General features: G+C 38.9%; 1 protein-coding gene across 1 annotated transcript; it reads right to left on the bottom strand.

The window, feature by feature from the left end:
- Positions 1-523: 523 nt before the first annotated feature.
- Positions 524-13,879, bottom strand: gpr83 (G protein-coupled receptor 83). Its single transcript, XM_051386000.1, has 4 exons — positions 13,304-13,879; positions 12,413-12,538; positions 5,964-6,097; positions 524-4,635 (listed from the first exon to the last, which is right to left on the bottom strand). Exons 1-4 carry the CDS (start codon positions 13,742-13,744, stop codon positions 3,918-3,920), a joined length of 1,419 nt encoding a protein of 472 aa, XP_051241960.1. The 5' UTR covers positions 13,745-13,879; the 3' UTR covers positions 524-3,917.
- Between the last annotated feature and the right edge of the window lie 2,161 nt (positions 13,880-16,040).

Raw genomic sequence — 16,040 nt, 5'->3', positions numbered from 1 at the left:
TATCCTAAACATAGACTGCTTATTATTCAGTCTGTTGTCTGCAGAGAGAGAACATTATGTATTAGATACACCAAACACTCTGCTCCTATCACACAAACTTAAGCTTTAGCATCGGCACTAGAATCCAAATCTATTGAACCTGATGACATTTCACCTGAGCTGCTGTTGGTTTTATGGAAGCTGTCAGATTCTGCTGTCTCAGGATCCAAAACACAAGATGGGCTTTAACAAAAAAAAACAAGTATTGCCTACAATGTCTACTAATGCAGTTCTTATCTCACTATAGGAGGCCTGTGACCATTGTTAATATGTCTGTCCTTACCAGAAAAACAACAGTTCAATCAGTGCTGGTGATTGTTCCAGAAAAAAAAGTCTGAACGTTCAAAACCAATATTGAGGATCAGGATTAGCTGTTTTATTTAATATATTTTATTATTATTATTATTATTATTATTATTATATATATTAACATTCACAATTTACAGCAAAATATTACAAACAACAAATGTTTAAAGGTACAGTGTGTAGGATTTAGTGGCATTTAACGGTGCAATTGCAGAATGCAACTCCTTCACTTCACCCTCCCCTTCCAAGTGCAAGGGAGAAACTACGGTGGCTGCAAAATTAGCAAAGAACAGGAATGGCCCAATATAGAGCGAGTGTTTGGTTTCTCTGTTATGGGCTACTGGCGACATAAAATGGCAGCCTCCACGGACATTCTAAGGTAACAAAAACACGTTTCTACAATACAAAACACAAACCTAAGAATATTATATTCCATTTCTACCAACACACTCTTTTAAATGTTACACAGACTTTTAAAAACACAGACACATACAGACAGAAAAATACACTTCTAATGTTACACATATTCCTGAACTGTAAGATTTTCTTTTGGCATATTGATCAATAAGGGGTATTGATCACTACAAAGTGAAAATAAAAGTGATTCATGGACAAAAATGTCTAACAATTTTCTCAGTTTTTATTTTACATAACAGTTGTACATGTACAAGTACATGCACATGTACACACATTTTACCATTTTGACTTTCTTAGACAAAGCACAAGATATTTCAATCACAAGAAACACTGAACACTCAAAACTATATATTTTTCTGTTTCTTTCAAAGCCATTTATGTTTTGTTTTAGTGGCCGTGAAGTCTCTGATTCCAACAATGCTGCATCACAATAATGTCATGCAGAACCCTCCAAAGCTAAAAGTATATAACATATTTTTTAACCACAAAAATCTTTATTTTCAACTGTGATTGTCATTAGGACATAGTCGAAAATCTGTTTGATTATCGCATTTTTAATAACTAACTGCTAGAATGAAACACTCACTGTATAAACACGTTTTTAATAAACAGCTCATTAAAACAATTTGTATGATGATGTGGAAACAAAGTACGGATGTTACACCAAATCTCCATCCTCAGCTAAATGTTTTAGTTCCCTTTTACTCTGTATGTGCTGGAAACGGTCTGCAGTGCATTTATGGTTGCCCTTTCAGCACTGCAGCTTCCTGGGATGAACACCATCAGAAGTTCACTTCATGTTTCTCAGACCCATATTATGATAGGAGGGCAGGATGTTAGAGTAGAAATAGGCCCTGGACTTTCTTTGCTAATCTCTCAAAAGGAAAATGTGTTTTTCACATTTTGATTGTGACTGAGCAGAAAACGAAGCTGAACAAAAAACAAAGATGATCCAGCTTATATGAGCAATTAACCTGTACATATTTTCTATGTGCACTGACTGCAACACAGTTTTCTCCCTTCCATTGTCAGAGTGAAGTAGCCACATACACACTGTATAAAAGGTGCCAGCATGAATCAGGCCTTTGAAGACACAAGAAAGATGGAAAAAGTGTATGCAATGGTTGGAAACACAACAATTCAGACACTGTAGGACTTGTGCGCATTCTTGTGATGTGTACCTGAGGTATACAATAAAATAGTCTGCCTTCCAGTAATTTCAAGATTACATATTCCAGCCATGATTAGATGGATACATGGGAAAATATGAATGTAAGGTAGTGGACAAAAATAAACCAAGTGATATCAAATGAACTGCAAGCTCGCTTTGATGTTCAGCCTCAACAAATGCACACAGTAATGCACCTGGAGCTTTTTAGCAAGCTTTTAACAGAGTGAGCCAAAGTTAAAGTGGTCACATTTGGTCTTCATGTACTGGTGAAATTGTCAACCTGGCGCACCAAATACTTTTTTCAAATTCCTAAAAGCATAAACAAGACTGACAAAAGTGGCAATATAAGCTTGCTCTTGAAAGCAGCTTTGAAACTAGACTGTGCACTATTGAGTCCATTGCATGTCACTCTGTATGAGTGTTTGATAAAGCCTCAGTCGCAATCTGAGTCAGACTGCACAATATCAATTTGATGCCAGATTGTGGAATCAATGTGTTTTAATGATGTGATGTAATTATAAAAAAGTACATACAAGCAGAGGCAAATCATCAGCTCTGTCATCCATCTGCTGTTTTGTTTTGAAATACAGCAAAAGGTTTTCTTCTTTCTTTTTTTTTTACTCCATCGTTTTGTGAGGACTTTTTTCCTAAACAAAAATGGTGGTTAAATGGCGCTTATGAAACAGCGCACTGGCCAGCATTCTGCATCATTGGTTGGTTTGTGGGTCATAGCATAAAGTCTAATTTTGAGAATTTGGTCCTAAATCTTGTTCTGGATTTTTACCATGTTTCTCTGATTATCAACTATTGTTTCAGAGAGCCCCAAACCACACAGTGTGAAGGGGCTTTAAAGCAGTCTATGGTATAGATATTGATACTAATACCGTGACAGTGTGATGAGGAAGGTAAGTCACCTACACTGCTGTAATGTCTGGTTGGTATATTTTCTTCCCTGGTGCATGTTCTATAAACCCTCTGGCTAAATATCAATCAAAGGATAAACAGAAAAATAGTATGTGCAACAGGACGGGTTTTAAGTGGCCTGTGGATCAATGGGAACACAATTTCGTTCTCAACATGTTCACCCACTGAGATTCTCTGCTTGCAGGCAGAATTGAAAACCAAAGTTGTGACGTCCCCCTTTATGCTTTCAAGATGTTTTTTTTTCACAGTTTCAGGGAGGTTTTGAGGTATTAATGAACCTTGCTGTTACCCCACCCGCCTGTGAAGGCTGCTGAAAGAAAAGTCACACACAGACCAAACAATCACTTTAGAACATCAACATCAATGCCAGAAATTTTTTTTTTCATAAGAATATAGTATTAACAAACTTCAGTTAATGTAATGTAACATGATGAATGAGCCCAGTTTGCACCTCTTTGCACTGATTACATTAACACTGTTTTGTATATCATAGTGTCAGTGATGTAACAGCATTAAGACATTTTTTTAATTGATCAAAGGCTCCAGAACATCTACCTAATGGACTTTGTGGTGATGCCAACTTTCAATGATCCGAAATTAACATGGAATCTCACCAACATGAAGGAGAAGTCCTTAAAATGCAGAAAACAAATGGAAATTTGAACATGAACAACTGGGCAAACTCCACCCGAGGGAGATCGCATGATAAGACTGAAAGCTCCAGAACCTTGTGGCGAGATTGTTTTGTCAGTCTTTTAAGGGCTGGGGCCTCAATTCTTGACAAACTATGGACCAAATCAGGAGATAGAAAAAAGTGTAATAAACACAGTGGAAAGAAAAAAGTTGGACAAAACCACAAGGAAATCACTTTATGATTACAGTGTCTTCAGTTTAAAGCCATTACAAAAACCATCTCTCGCTCGCACTGAAATCATGTGTGGAGCCCAGCTATACATCTCTGAGGTTTTCAGATTTCCTGTCCTCTTTGAAACTTGATGAAATCCTGAAATAGGATTATGAATCTCACATATGAAAATCCCATCACATTGCGCCAGCTGTTTCAGCTCACAGCCACAATGGGCTCCACTGAGAGGATGTCAGTTCTTCCTGTGAGGAACTGCCTGGCGGTGAAGAGCACATGCGTATCTTTTAGGTTGTGGGATTGAATGGAAGAGGCATGACTCTGCTGTGAGGAGGTGTGGCCCGGCTGGGACAAAGCATGCCTTGGCCTTGAGGACTCATGGTTTTCAGGCCAGGCAACCCTCTGACGAGGAGCGCAGGCAGCAGCGGGGCGGAGCTCCGGCTCCAACCCGACCACCGCCCTCTGTTTCCTCCTGCACATGTTGAAGAGGAGCCTCAGCTCCTGGCGGAAGGTGGGATTCAGGCAGCAGTAGATGAAAGGGTTGTAGCAGGTGGAGCTCATAGCCAGCCAGTGAAAGCAGAAGTACAGGGCGTTAGAGGAGTGGATGGCCTGGCTGGACAGCAGCACCACGTAGCAGTTGAGTGGAAACCAGCAGACAGCGAACACTCCGACCACCAGGAGCAACATGGCCAACGTCCGCCGGCGCTTTCTTCTCTGGGCGGCGTGCTGAGCTGTTGTGGTGTCACCAATGGCGTTGTGGCTCCACAGTCTGCAGGCTACTGTGGTGTAAGAGGCAGTGATGATGACGAGTGGCAGCATGTAAAGCAATATGAAGGTCAAGAGGTCAATATACTGCCAGTAGACATCTGAAGGCTCTGGGAAGTCAGGGACACACAGGCTGCGCTCCTTTTCCTTACTTTTGGGCACAATGACAGTACAAAAGGAAACAAGAAAGACAGATTAGTGAACAAGTAAACAGGTTTTTTTTAATTGTTTCTTGATTAACTGTTTTCTCTATAAAATAAATAAACTATAATAATAATATAAAATTGTGAAATTGTCTATTATAAGGTAAAATTGCTTTTTTTGACCAATTAACAATCCAAAACCACCCAAAATAGCCCATTAACTATATAGTTAATTTGTTAACTCAAACTCAAATGACTAATATTTTTACAATAGTTGATTGCTGATCAATTTCCTAGTAGTCCACTAATCAATTAATCATCTCAGCTCTAGGTAAGTGTATTCAGACAACATTGGGGGGGATCAGATATAGACACAAAAGGTTAGGAAAAGGTTTATGAGGAGAAATATAAGTTTATATGGTCATTCTGACTAATCTCTTTATTTTAGATGATTGGATGTTATTTCTTCCCACTCTGATCTTCTCCTTCACCTCTGCTTTCCCACGCTGTCAAAGTCCTTACGGTCATGATTCTGATATCACCATATTATATTTACATTAAAGAATCATTGACACTGACAGTATATAATTAGTGGACCTGGTCTGTGACGTAAGCCAATGCAGAATTGTCTTGAGCATGCATTCTTTCTCATGAACAGCAGGGGGCCACTCCATAGGCTGCAAAAAAGAAGCCTAATTGAAATGACCCAACTTCTCACTTGATGTATTAGCTCAGTAAACCATTTACTAGTGAGTTTATGGTCTCAGTTAAAAGTATCAAGTCTTTTTTCCATAAAGCATGATGTTTATTTTGTAAATTACGGTCCAAATTGAAGTAAAATAGATGATACAATGGTGACGGCCATAATGCCAAACTTGAGGCTTCAAAACGGTGGTCCACAATCCAATATATGACATCACAATAGGGTCACACTTGGGAAAAACTGACAATCAACGTTTCTTTCATCCATAACCCCCATCACTTCCTAACCTTAAACACGTTTTTATTACTGTAACCATGATGATGAAGGTCTCCTAATCGTAACATAAACCAGATTGGTTCTCCTCTGCATGCTGTTTTTTAAATGATCCTGTCATTCTGTCTTTTAGACCAAAGATTGAGCAACCCCCCCATCTTCTCATCACCACCATGAACTCCACTTACTAGAGGGATCCTGTCCTATTGCCTCCATTATCCTATTATCTCCATATGACAGGATGATCAATAAGGTGCTTCACATCAGTGGAGTCACCAAAGTCTTTCTCTGTTGCTAACCTCAATAATTAGTATCATACAATTGATCTTCCTTGAAAGGTATGAGTTTGTATAATTTTACCTGTATGTAAAAGTCAATAGTTTTTGGTAGATTGCATGTGGGAGGGAGAAGCAGCTGGCCATTATCCATATAACAGCGACCCAAACACCTCCTTGTGCCAGGGACATGCGTGGTCTCAAAGGATGTAAAATCACCTGAAAGCACACAGATCAAAGTCAGTGTAAATACACGCACTGGATCAAAACAATACATGAAATACATAATCCATGCAAATCTGTGTATTTATACACAGAGGTTTAATTAAAATATCTGCTCTCTGTTGGTGGACCATTGCACATTTACTCTTATCTAATTATAAATCCACTAATGCCCAAGAAATAACTTGCGACCAGAGCACAGTAAACTATTTTTTATACTGCTGTTTACTAACCTCTTGCCCATTTTGTCTGTGCTGTACTGGCCTGTATTATGTTATACAAAATGAAGAAATACCAAAAAAGGTTGTTTGTTTACTTTCTGTTTAGTGGTGACCAGAGGTGTCAAAGGGGGAGACACAATGTCCTCTCTGCACTGACTGTACTCACATGACCTTGAGCGTCAACCAGCAGTCTGACTGAGTGAAAAGAGAGACCATCCAGTCTAGATACTGTAAGCTGTGCTTGCTTTTTCCACCATGATATTAAAACAGGTAATATTGACAAAAACACTCCAGGAGGTGGTTATGAATTTAATACTGATGCTTCTATTTGACTTACATAAACAAACAAGACATCAGCAATGAGACTGGCTATTTATTTCTATAGATACTCTTAATGCCTGCCACAGGGAAATCAATAAAATGAGGCAGTAGGAACACTATTACTTTTGTCTACAGGGGGCCACCATAAGTTCTTTGTAGGGGAACCGATACTGTAAAAAATAGTCGATTAAAAGTAAACATTCAGCATTTTATGTAAGTAATAGTACAACTGCTCTAGTATCAAATAATTAAAAATAAACATATGCATTATGCAGAATGGTCTGTTTCAGTGTTTTGCAGCTGCAGAGCTAAAAATAATGAGCTAATGAAACACTTTAGCTTTACAGAATGGAAGTTATTGAAGGATAAAAACAATAGTCAGGTACCCATTTGTAGACTGAAACTGATTTTTCTTGGTATAATCCCCTAGTGGGATTCTAGGTGGAAGATAAACCCTGCAGAAAGACAGGCCTGTTGATGTCCTGGCATGTCTTTGACATTCAGATGTATCGCATACCGATTGTCCTTTTCAAGTCTACTGTACATTACATGTCTCTGTTGGACAATGTAGGATCCACAATCAAGACGTTCGGAGTAATGTAACTATTATTAGTTCACATAATACAACATTTTATCTGGCTTTATGGTTGTAGATTAATCAAAAACAAAAGAAAATGTTCAGCTACGGGTTATTGAGGGCTAAGAGGAAAACGTATGTAAAAGACGTATTGGTGGGCAAATCAAACACTTCTTTCACTGCTACATTGGAGGAGAATAATATATCATGAATCCATGCAGATACATTCAATGATAAAGAAGACTTTCATTCACCAATGGTGTGGCTTATTTAATAAATTTTATATTGGTTGTAAGCTCCTAAACACTTTCCCAGGCATCACTAGTAATAAAGACATGTACAGTCACGATTCATCTAACAATCAAAATGGCTCAATTTAATTTTCATCTTCAGCAAAGGGCACATCAGAGCTGCCATTAACCATTTGACCCAAGGTTGTTGAGACAGTGTGTTTGTAAATGTATGATGGGGGGGGAGTTTACAGAATTGGAAGTCCACCTGCTACTTTTTTGATAAACTGGTACATCATGGACTCGATCAATTATTTAAAACAAACATCAAAAAGCAAATTCCTGGCCTAAAAATACAAGGCCACTATGAGTAACCCTAACAAAACCATCTGTTCTTTTTTTCACAAATACAAACCAGCCCATTATGAAAAGCATGCATATTGTTACTTCTCAAAATAGAATTTTGGACTTTGGTACATTAGCAGCCTAAATAAAAACCTACATTAACAGTCCTTCTTTTCAAATGAATCCTCTCTATTTGCATACAATAGTGGATGACTGTGTATGCACACAAAGGCAATGGGCATGGCTGATATAATGAAATGTAATAAAAGAGCCTTAGAGAAAAACATTACAGCCCCTGCAGGTGATGCAGTGCTTTTCAAGGCCATCAAGCTGTATCTATGTAATTTCATTGCTACTTGAATATCACTATGGCCACAAGAGTGAAGCTTTTAAAGAGTAAAACTTAACTCAAACACATCTGTGTTCGAGTCACAGTCATGTCTCTTATATTCATCTGACAGTAAAAGCAAGATAATGTAAGCTTTATTGGACCAGTGTGAATAATTTAAGGTAGCTAAAAACAATTCTTATTTTCAGGTGATTATACACTAATGAAAACATACCTATGAATATTTTATTCCATTTCTGCCAATAGATCCTCCTGAATGTTACACACTGGACCTTTAGGATTATATGTAACCTATACTGCTCAGTGTTGACTACACTGACATTCACAGATACACCCACATCTCTCATATCGATATCATATATAGTTATTCTCCATCTCAACACTTGGTCCCTTTAGAAATTCAGCACCATGGACAGCGCTGGCAGGAGCACAGCTGCGGCTTAATCGAATGCAGACTGTACATTAGTTACTGTATTGTGATCACACTGGAAAAAAATTTGCATGTGTGTACTAAAACATTGATTGTTTATTTTTCAGTGGGCTTTGATAGACACAAGTATCCCACAATGCTATGCAGAAAGAACTGAGGAGTTGAATGGTGGTGAAAAAGCATCTCTTTTTAAATCATCATTGGCAGTGACACCTTAAATTCTATAATTTATGTTAGTGTTATATCTCTTGATTTCTGTTATACTAACTGTCACAACAGTACACTTTAAAAATTCCTGTGCAGGGCTGTATACTTGGGGTGAGCATTAGGTTTAAATGTGTGGGCATGTATTTTCTGCATTGTTCAGTGGTGGGCCAACATAGCTGAATATGTTGTCAGTGTTTTCCTTTTTCTAATTATCTAACTCTTCTAAGAAAGAAAACATATTTTAAAAACATTATTTTCTATTTGTGTCAGAGGGCAAATGTTTTAGCTAACAGTTACAGCAGCTCATGATAAAACGTATTTGTCAAAAATGCAAATGTTGTTGTATGTCTGTGCTACACTGTCATAAAATCAATCAATGATAATCCACTTTCAATAAAGAGGTAATTGGTCATGGACCAGCTTTTAAGCATAAAGATGAGCTAGATCAGCTGGTTACTGCTGAGAACTGCAGCAGAGCTACTATATGGACTTTGAGGTGAGACTATCAACAGCTGTCTTTCAGTCAAATATGAATTTTGAAACTCAAATATCATGTTTATTACTTGATACCACAATGCAATGCTTTTCTGTAGCTCAGGAGGTAACAAATAACAACCATACAACACAACGCCTGCAGCACGGAGAGAAAACTTATGTTTCATTACAGTCTGAAATCCCAGTTTACTACTCACAGACTACCCTATGAGGGCTTATCATGGGGAGAATGTTTGCTGGTGATAATAGATGTTTTGCATTGGGAGCTTTCACTGTGCAAAGGTTTTGATTCATGTAGAGGAAAATCAATGAACTGGGGTGCAATTTCAGACACAGCTGTAAAACAAGATTACAGCTTATAACTTGTACAGTGTCCTCAGGTATCTTCACATTGTGCTGCAGTTGTCTTTCTGTAACCTCGGTCTATGGTGAGAGGAGAGGAAGGAAGTCTGTTTGGCTCAAGATTTCATTGTTACCTTCAGGTACAACAAGAGTAATTTAACCAATTAGATGGTTTATACCAGATGTTTTCAAACTGTGAGGAGTTGTCACTCATACACCCACAATATCAAATTCAAGTGCAATAGAATGGCAGGAGGCCAGCTATCTATATTTGAATGCATGTAGCCACTTTCTAAAACCAGGAACTTTATTTAAGCATTTTAAGTTGAAAGTAACACTTATTAATGTTGTTAATGCTTATTATTAATGTTTAATAAAGAAGTTATTAATGCTGTGTATATCAGCAATAAAACCAGGTGGCCAGTAATGTCATTGGTGAGCAGCAGCAGCAGTCTTTATATGATGTTTTTGGTCAAGAAAACACATCAAGAGCTCATCTTAAATTCAAACTTTCTCATTTAAGAAACTTGACATCTTTTCCTTTGGTCAGAATACAGGTTTGGGAAAATAATCTGCAACAGGTCCCCAATTTTTTTTTTTTTATTTCATGAGCAAATGATTTCATTTTGTGGCACAACACAAATGGGACCTGAACTGAAGCTGTCAGGTCAAGGGAGTCATCAGGAAACAATAAGTTAGGACAAAACTCATCTGCATTATGTGATGCTTTTTCAATGTCATGCCTGTGCTGCTTGTAAGAATGCCGCTAAATCTAAAACCTTCTCTATGTCTGCGATTGGTATAGCACACATTATTATATAAGGACAATTTATCTCATGCAGTGCAGCTAACATAATTCATTTAATTTACTTCCCATGCACAATACAATATACGGGCCAAAGCCACAGAGTCTGGCAGAAAATGCATTATTGAACATCTTAGCACCGTCAGGCAACAAGATATGTACTCCCCTGCAGTGTGGTCACCCAATGTATTCCCCCCTGTTAGTATTCAACAGATTGCTCAATCTAGAGGAGGAGGTGTGAACAGACATCAACGAAGTGTCAAACATGAATGGATTTTTGAATATTAAAACATTATTACGGCCTCAGTGAAGAGGTGTTTCTTTTTTGCTTCCTTTAATCTATTTATCAGATAATATTATTACTGTTGTGATAACATCTCATCATACAGCTCCAACGATCTTCTGAGTCTGATCTTAAAAGTCGGTTCATGTTTAATGTTGCGTTTTTAAAGTGGTTTGTTGGAACAAGATCAATTTCACAGTACAAAAGAAGAAATTATTAAGCATGTCATTTATTAGAGTTTGTTCTTTGTTATGAAGACAGCGGGAGATGTTTTCCATTATACAACAAAGCAGCATTAAAATTGGAAATGTATTAACTATTAATAACTTCAAGCTTTGGTAACTGAGTCTCCCTTTTTCGGACTGCAGAAGGCTTTCATTTGAAACAAAGTAAATGAACGACACTTTATAAATAAACTTGAACCTTTAGTTAAGTTAAAGCATTAGGCTGAGGAGTCAGATTTCAAAATGGAGAACTTTAAAAATCTTTTTTTACACATTTTAAATTCTTTAATCTACTTTTTAACAAGTTTATACTATTTTATAATATTTCAAAATATAGTTGCTTGGGATGTTTCTTAGTCACTTGGTGTATTGAGTATAGTAATCTTCTCATATGGCGTCAATATACAGTAATAATATAGAGAGACTGTTTATATTCTCCTGACATTTATTGTTTATTGTAGAGTAAGGCACTAACAAGACATTTCATAACTGAGAGGAAACACTGAGTTGGGGCGTAATAGGGTAACAAAGAACTTCACCTTTTTTTACCTCCACCAATAAGACGAACACATGACAACACGTGTGTCACATGGGCATGCCTGAGATCAGTGGTGGACAAAGTACTGTCAGCAGAAAGTACTTGCTCTACAGAAATATATGGCCCCTATGACTGATATAACATCATTACTGATGTATCAATGGGTGAGCGGCTAGTTTTAAATGCTTTATATAATGTACAGTTTGGTAGTTTAGGTCAGAACTTGTCAAAGGGTCTCAAGATAAATCTGAGGGGTTGTGAGAGGATTTATGGAAGAGGACAGAAGAAAAAACAAAGCGACACAAATTTATTTCCGTTTTTTAAACTTTTCTCTAATGTATGTTTTTTGTGAAATATTGCATAATTTGAACAGTTATTGGAATTAAACCATTTGAGAAGTTTAGAGAAGGAACAACTAATAAACGTCTAAAACGTGTCCGAAATGGACATTGGCTCATTGTGAAGGCTCAAAACCAAAAATGTTGGGAACCACTGGTTTAGTCTTTAAATGTGTGTTGTATTTTATAAACGTATCATCATAGGTGGAGCCAGGGGTTGACCAGTGGTGGCCATGGCCACACAGGTTCAAGTCTGGCCACCAAACAGCTTAAGGTTTCCTTACTGCTCAACAGGGGGCGCTTTTTGGCAGCACACCCATCTCATTGTACTGCCGCCACTGCCTAAGATGATAGACATTCCACCCCTGGTGCAGGACAAAGCTCTATCAAATGGGACTTTGCGGCAGGCCTCTAAAAAAACTCAATAATCTAGCATGTTATTGACAGAATATTTGGAGGACACCTGACTAAAACATTCACCTTCAAGTCATAACTTGACATTATAGTGTTCTGCACATCACACAGTAATTTTTTATCAAACTGTGAAGCTGTGATACTCTCCGAGGGCAGGAGAGCGCCACCGCTTCATCACCTGATGTAAACAAACCTGTCGTCGGTCCAATGCAATGGCAGTGAGTGTGAGAGTGGAGACGTGCAGGGAGCAGTACTGTACAAAGCGACTGATGTGACACATTGTCCTCCCAAACACCCAGGTGCTGTTCACGAATCGGACCTGAGGGGCACACACACACACACACACACACACACACACACACACACACACACACACACAGAGCACATCGTGTACACCTTTCAATTTGCCAGCCTCTTCCATCCATCACAATGAGACATTACTGACACCATCAAGTTCAAGCATGTGGTGATTGACAATTTTATGAGCACTAAAACAAATGTTCAAAAGCTTTATGAAGTCCCGGGTCTCTAAATTAATATCTAATTTGAAATGGGAATATGTTCTCAAATTGTTTGTTTCAAAGTAACCCAGGGAACAGATAGATAGGTACATTTATTAACTCACACTGGTTTCTCTCTCACCACACACACACACACACACACACACACACACACACACACACACACACACAGTGGCACAGGCACAAATGGCGCCATCTTATGGTGACAACAGTCTCTATAATCGACTACAAATATTATAATTATGCATACTTTAAGCAGTGCAGGTATGGATCACATTTCTAAAGGGCTAGTGGCAAAAAATAGTGGGAAAACTGGAATAAAAAAGGCTTTTACACCCACAATTTCTTAGCATTTCATAATAAAAACGTGATTTTAAGGGGAAATAAGACCTATTAAAACATTCACTTAACTTGTCCAGCCTTGCCAAAGACACAAAAAGTGTAGAAAGTTTCCCCACATTGTTCTTTAAAAGTGCAAAGACAAGAGCATCCTAATGGGCTGTTTCAGACTTCATTCTCAACACACACATAAGGTCATGTTGGTGTATAGGTGGTCTACTTACCAGGGTGAAGGGCGTATTGAGAACAGTGATGAAGATATCAGCCACTGCCAGGTTCATAATAAACAAGCTGGTGGCGGACTGGGTGCGTTTGTTTTTCACCACCACATGGCACACCAGAGTGTTCCCGAACAGGGAGATCAAGATGATCAAAGAGTAAGCGGCCACCAGCAGCGCCTTGACGCTCCCGTCCTGCGACTCCCCGCCCCGGCGCTTCTTACTGGCCAGAGAGCGCCAGTCCTCCAGCATCCCCTCGTCAAAGTCCAGGAGGAAGAATCCAGTAGTCCGGTTATTCAGCTGCCCCGACACATTAAGTAAATGCTCCTTGTAAGAAAACATCCCATCTCCTTGAAGTGAGGAGTCGTTGAGTGTGTGTTCCGCTGCTGCCCGGTCAGGACTGCACATCCAGAGCACCACAAACAACCAAACACACACCGCTCTCATTGTATTGTATGTTTTATTGGTCTGTTTTTTCCCCTCTCTCTTTCGATAATCTGTGCGACTGTCAGCTGAACACCTGCCCCGTCCCTGCTGTCACTGAAGTGATGTGGAGCTGCAGAAACATGTGCAACAAGTAGCGTGATGCGATGCGCGGCTGCTGCTGCGTTTGAACCCCTGTTTTATGCTGTGTGTGTGTGTGTGTGTGTGTGTGTGTGTGTGTGTGTCTTTCTCTCTTTCTGTATCTCCCTCTCTCTCTCTCTCTCTCTTTCTCTCTCTGTATCTCTCTCTCTTTCTGTATCTCTCTCTCTCTGTATCTCTGTGTATCTCTCTTTCTCTCTCTTTCTGTATCTCTGTGTGTATCTCTCTCTCTCTCTCTCTCTCTCTCTCTCTCTCTCTCTCTCTCTCTCTCTCTCTCTCTTTCTGCTCACCAAGGAGAACCGACAGTTTCTCTTCTGGGGTTAATGTTGGAAAATCTGATCTTTTTTTGGCCATTTTCCCCTAAGTGGAAATTTCTTGGTGAAGATAACTTCTCACAGTGAAGGAGGAAGAGCATCTGTCTTTCTATTTCTCCTGTTGAACACTGTCTCACAGTTTCTATAGCTAGCTGGTGGTCAGACAGGATCCTTCTTCATTTCCTATTTCTGACACAGTGGAGATATTCAGCCAATTTACATATATAGTCTCTGTTCCAATTTTCTAAATATGGCTCTTTTGACTGATTAATAGTCTTTTGATTGAGTCATAAGCTTTTGATAGTTTTTTAAAATTTTTATTAATTCATTATTTATTCACAATATCTCTCCTCCTCCTCTCTCTCTCTCTCTCTCTCTCTCTCTCTCTCTCTCTCTCTCTCTCTCTCTCTCTATCTCTGTTGTGCACACACACACACACACACACACACACAGCCTTTAGGAAATGGATGTATTCTAGAAGACTGTAACCTCAATAAAAAATGGAGAAACCAAGATTTTAGCATCCAATATGTGCAAATTTAGGCAGTAGCCTATAGACCATTTTCACAGTTGGAAGGTACTGTACTGTGACCGTGTTCCCTTTTCTGCTTTAAATAACTCATTTTCATTTGTTTTCCTGTTTCCAGTGGACTGTCAGTTTCTTTTTTACCCATAATCTTACTTACCTTCATTTTTATCAAAAAATTCCTGTTTGGCCAATTGTCTGCGTTTGGGTCCTATTCCTGTCTCATACCTGTCTCTGTGTGCCTCTAAATGGTAATTGTTCCCTGCATGTTTTTATCACAGAGGTTTATAGCCTACTATAAATCAAATAATAAAACAATTATAATCTCAACCAAAGTTTGGAACTTTTACACTACAAATGCATCACGACTTTCTGTGCGCTGGTTCCTCACCACCTGCTGCTGGTGCACTTTTTTTCACCCCTGACCTTCAGACAGCCCAGACACACACAAACTCACACACATACAAACCTTTATTTTTCCTTTTCCTTTTTTTGTTTGTTTGACAGTGGTACAGAGAAAAGCTACCTGGAGTTTATTTGAAGAGTTGAAGTTAGGACAGAAACTGAGACCAGAGCCTGTGTGAGCTTCAGTGGAGGACCATCCATTCTCTTGGTGTCTACTCTTATTGATCTTCTCTCATAAAACTTAATGTAGTGCGGTCCACCAGGCGGGGATATGAGCAGAGCGGTAGGATTTGATATTTGCCTTCAGGGTGAAGAGGCTGTTTTGAAAGTCAGATACTTTCATCCCACGAGAATCTGCATGCGTCCAGATTCAATACGGGGAAACCTTTGTCTCCTTTGAATCACAGATTTATCCGCCGGAGTTTGTACAAACAAACCAAATGAGTTCTCCCGACTGGCAAAGGTAGCCTATTTGTTCAGCACAACATGGTGTGTGTGTGTGTGTGTGTGTGTGTGTGTGTGTGTGTGTGTGTGTATGTATTTGTGAGCTCAGACAGACAGAGATACAGCCTATGGATTCATTCACCTTGTGGCAGACATGCATTACATTCGGTTTATGTAATACCGGCAACCAGTTGTACAACCTTGTTACACAAGTCAACACACATCAGTGGTACTTGACCCAGAAGCCACCTTAAAAGCTTGGGTTTTAACATTTCTTCACCCAATAACACTTGAAAAATCTGCACAATTGGTAACACAAATGCTGTGTTCCCTTTCACAAACTGTTCACACCATTCTCTTGACTAACATTGAGCTCAGCACCACAGATAATAACATCCAAAATGTGATAATGCATCTAAAACATCCCTGGATCAACACCAACAGTAACACTTTGTCACCCAATTACCTAAAA

The sequence above is a fragment of the Dicentrarchus labrax genome, unplaced genomic scaffold (assembly GCF_905237075.1).
Source record: "Dicentrarchus labrax unplaced genomic scaffold, dlabrax2021, whole genome shotgun sequence".
Lineage (NCBI taxonomy): Eukaryota > Metazoa > Chordata > Actinopteri > Moronidae > Dicentrarchus > Dicentrarchus labrax.
This window is presented reverse-complemented; position numbering and strand designations above follow the sequence as displayed.

Coding starts and splice junctions, on each gene's coding strand:
- gpr83 (XM_051386000.1), bottom strand. CDS start 13,744: ATGAGAGCGGTGTGTGTTTGGTTGTTTGTGGTGCTCTGGATGTGCAGT. Junction 6,098..12,412: donor TTGCATTGGACCGACGACAG/GTTTGTTTACAT, acceptor GTGTGCTTTCAG/GTGATTTTACATCCTTTGAG. Junction 4,636..5,963: donor CTATTGACTTTTACATACAG/GTAAAATTATAC, acceptor TGTGCCCAAAAG/TAAGGAAAAGGAGCGCAGCC.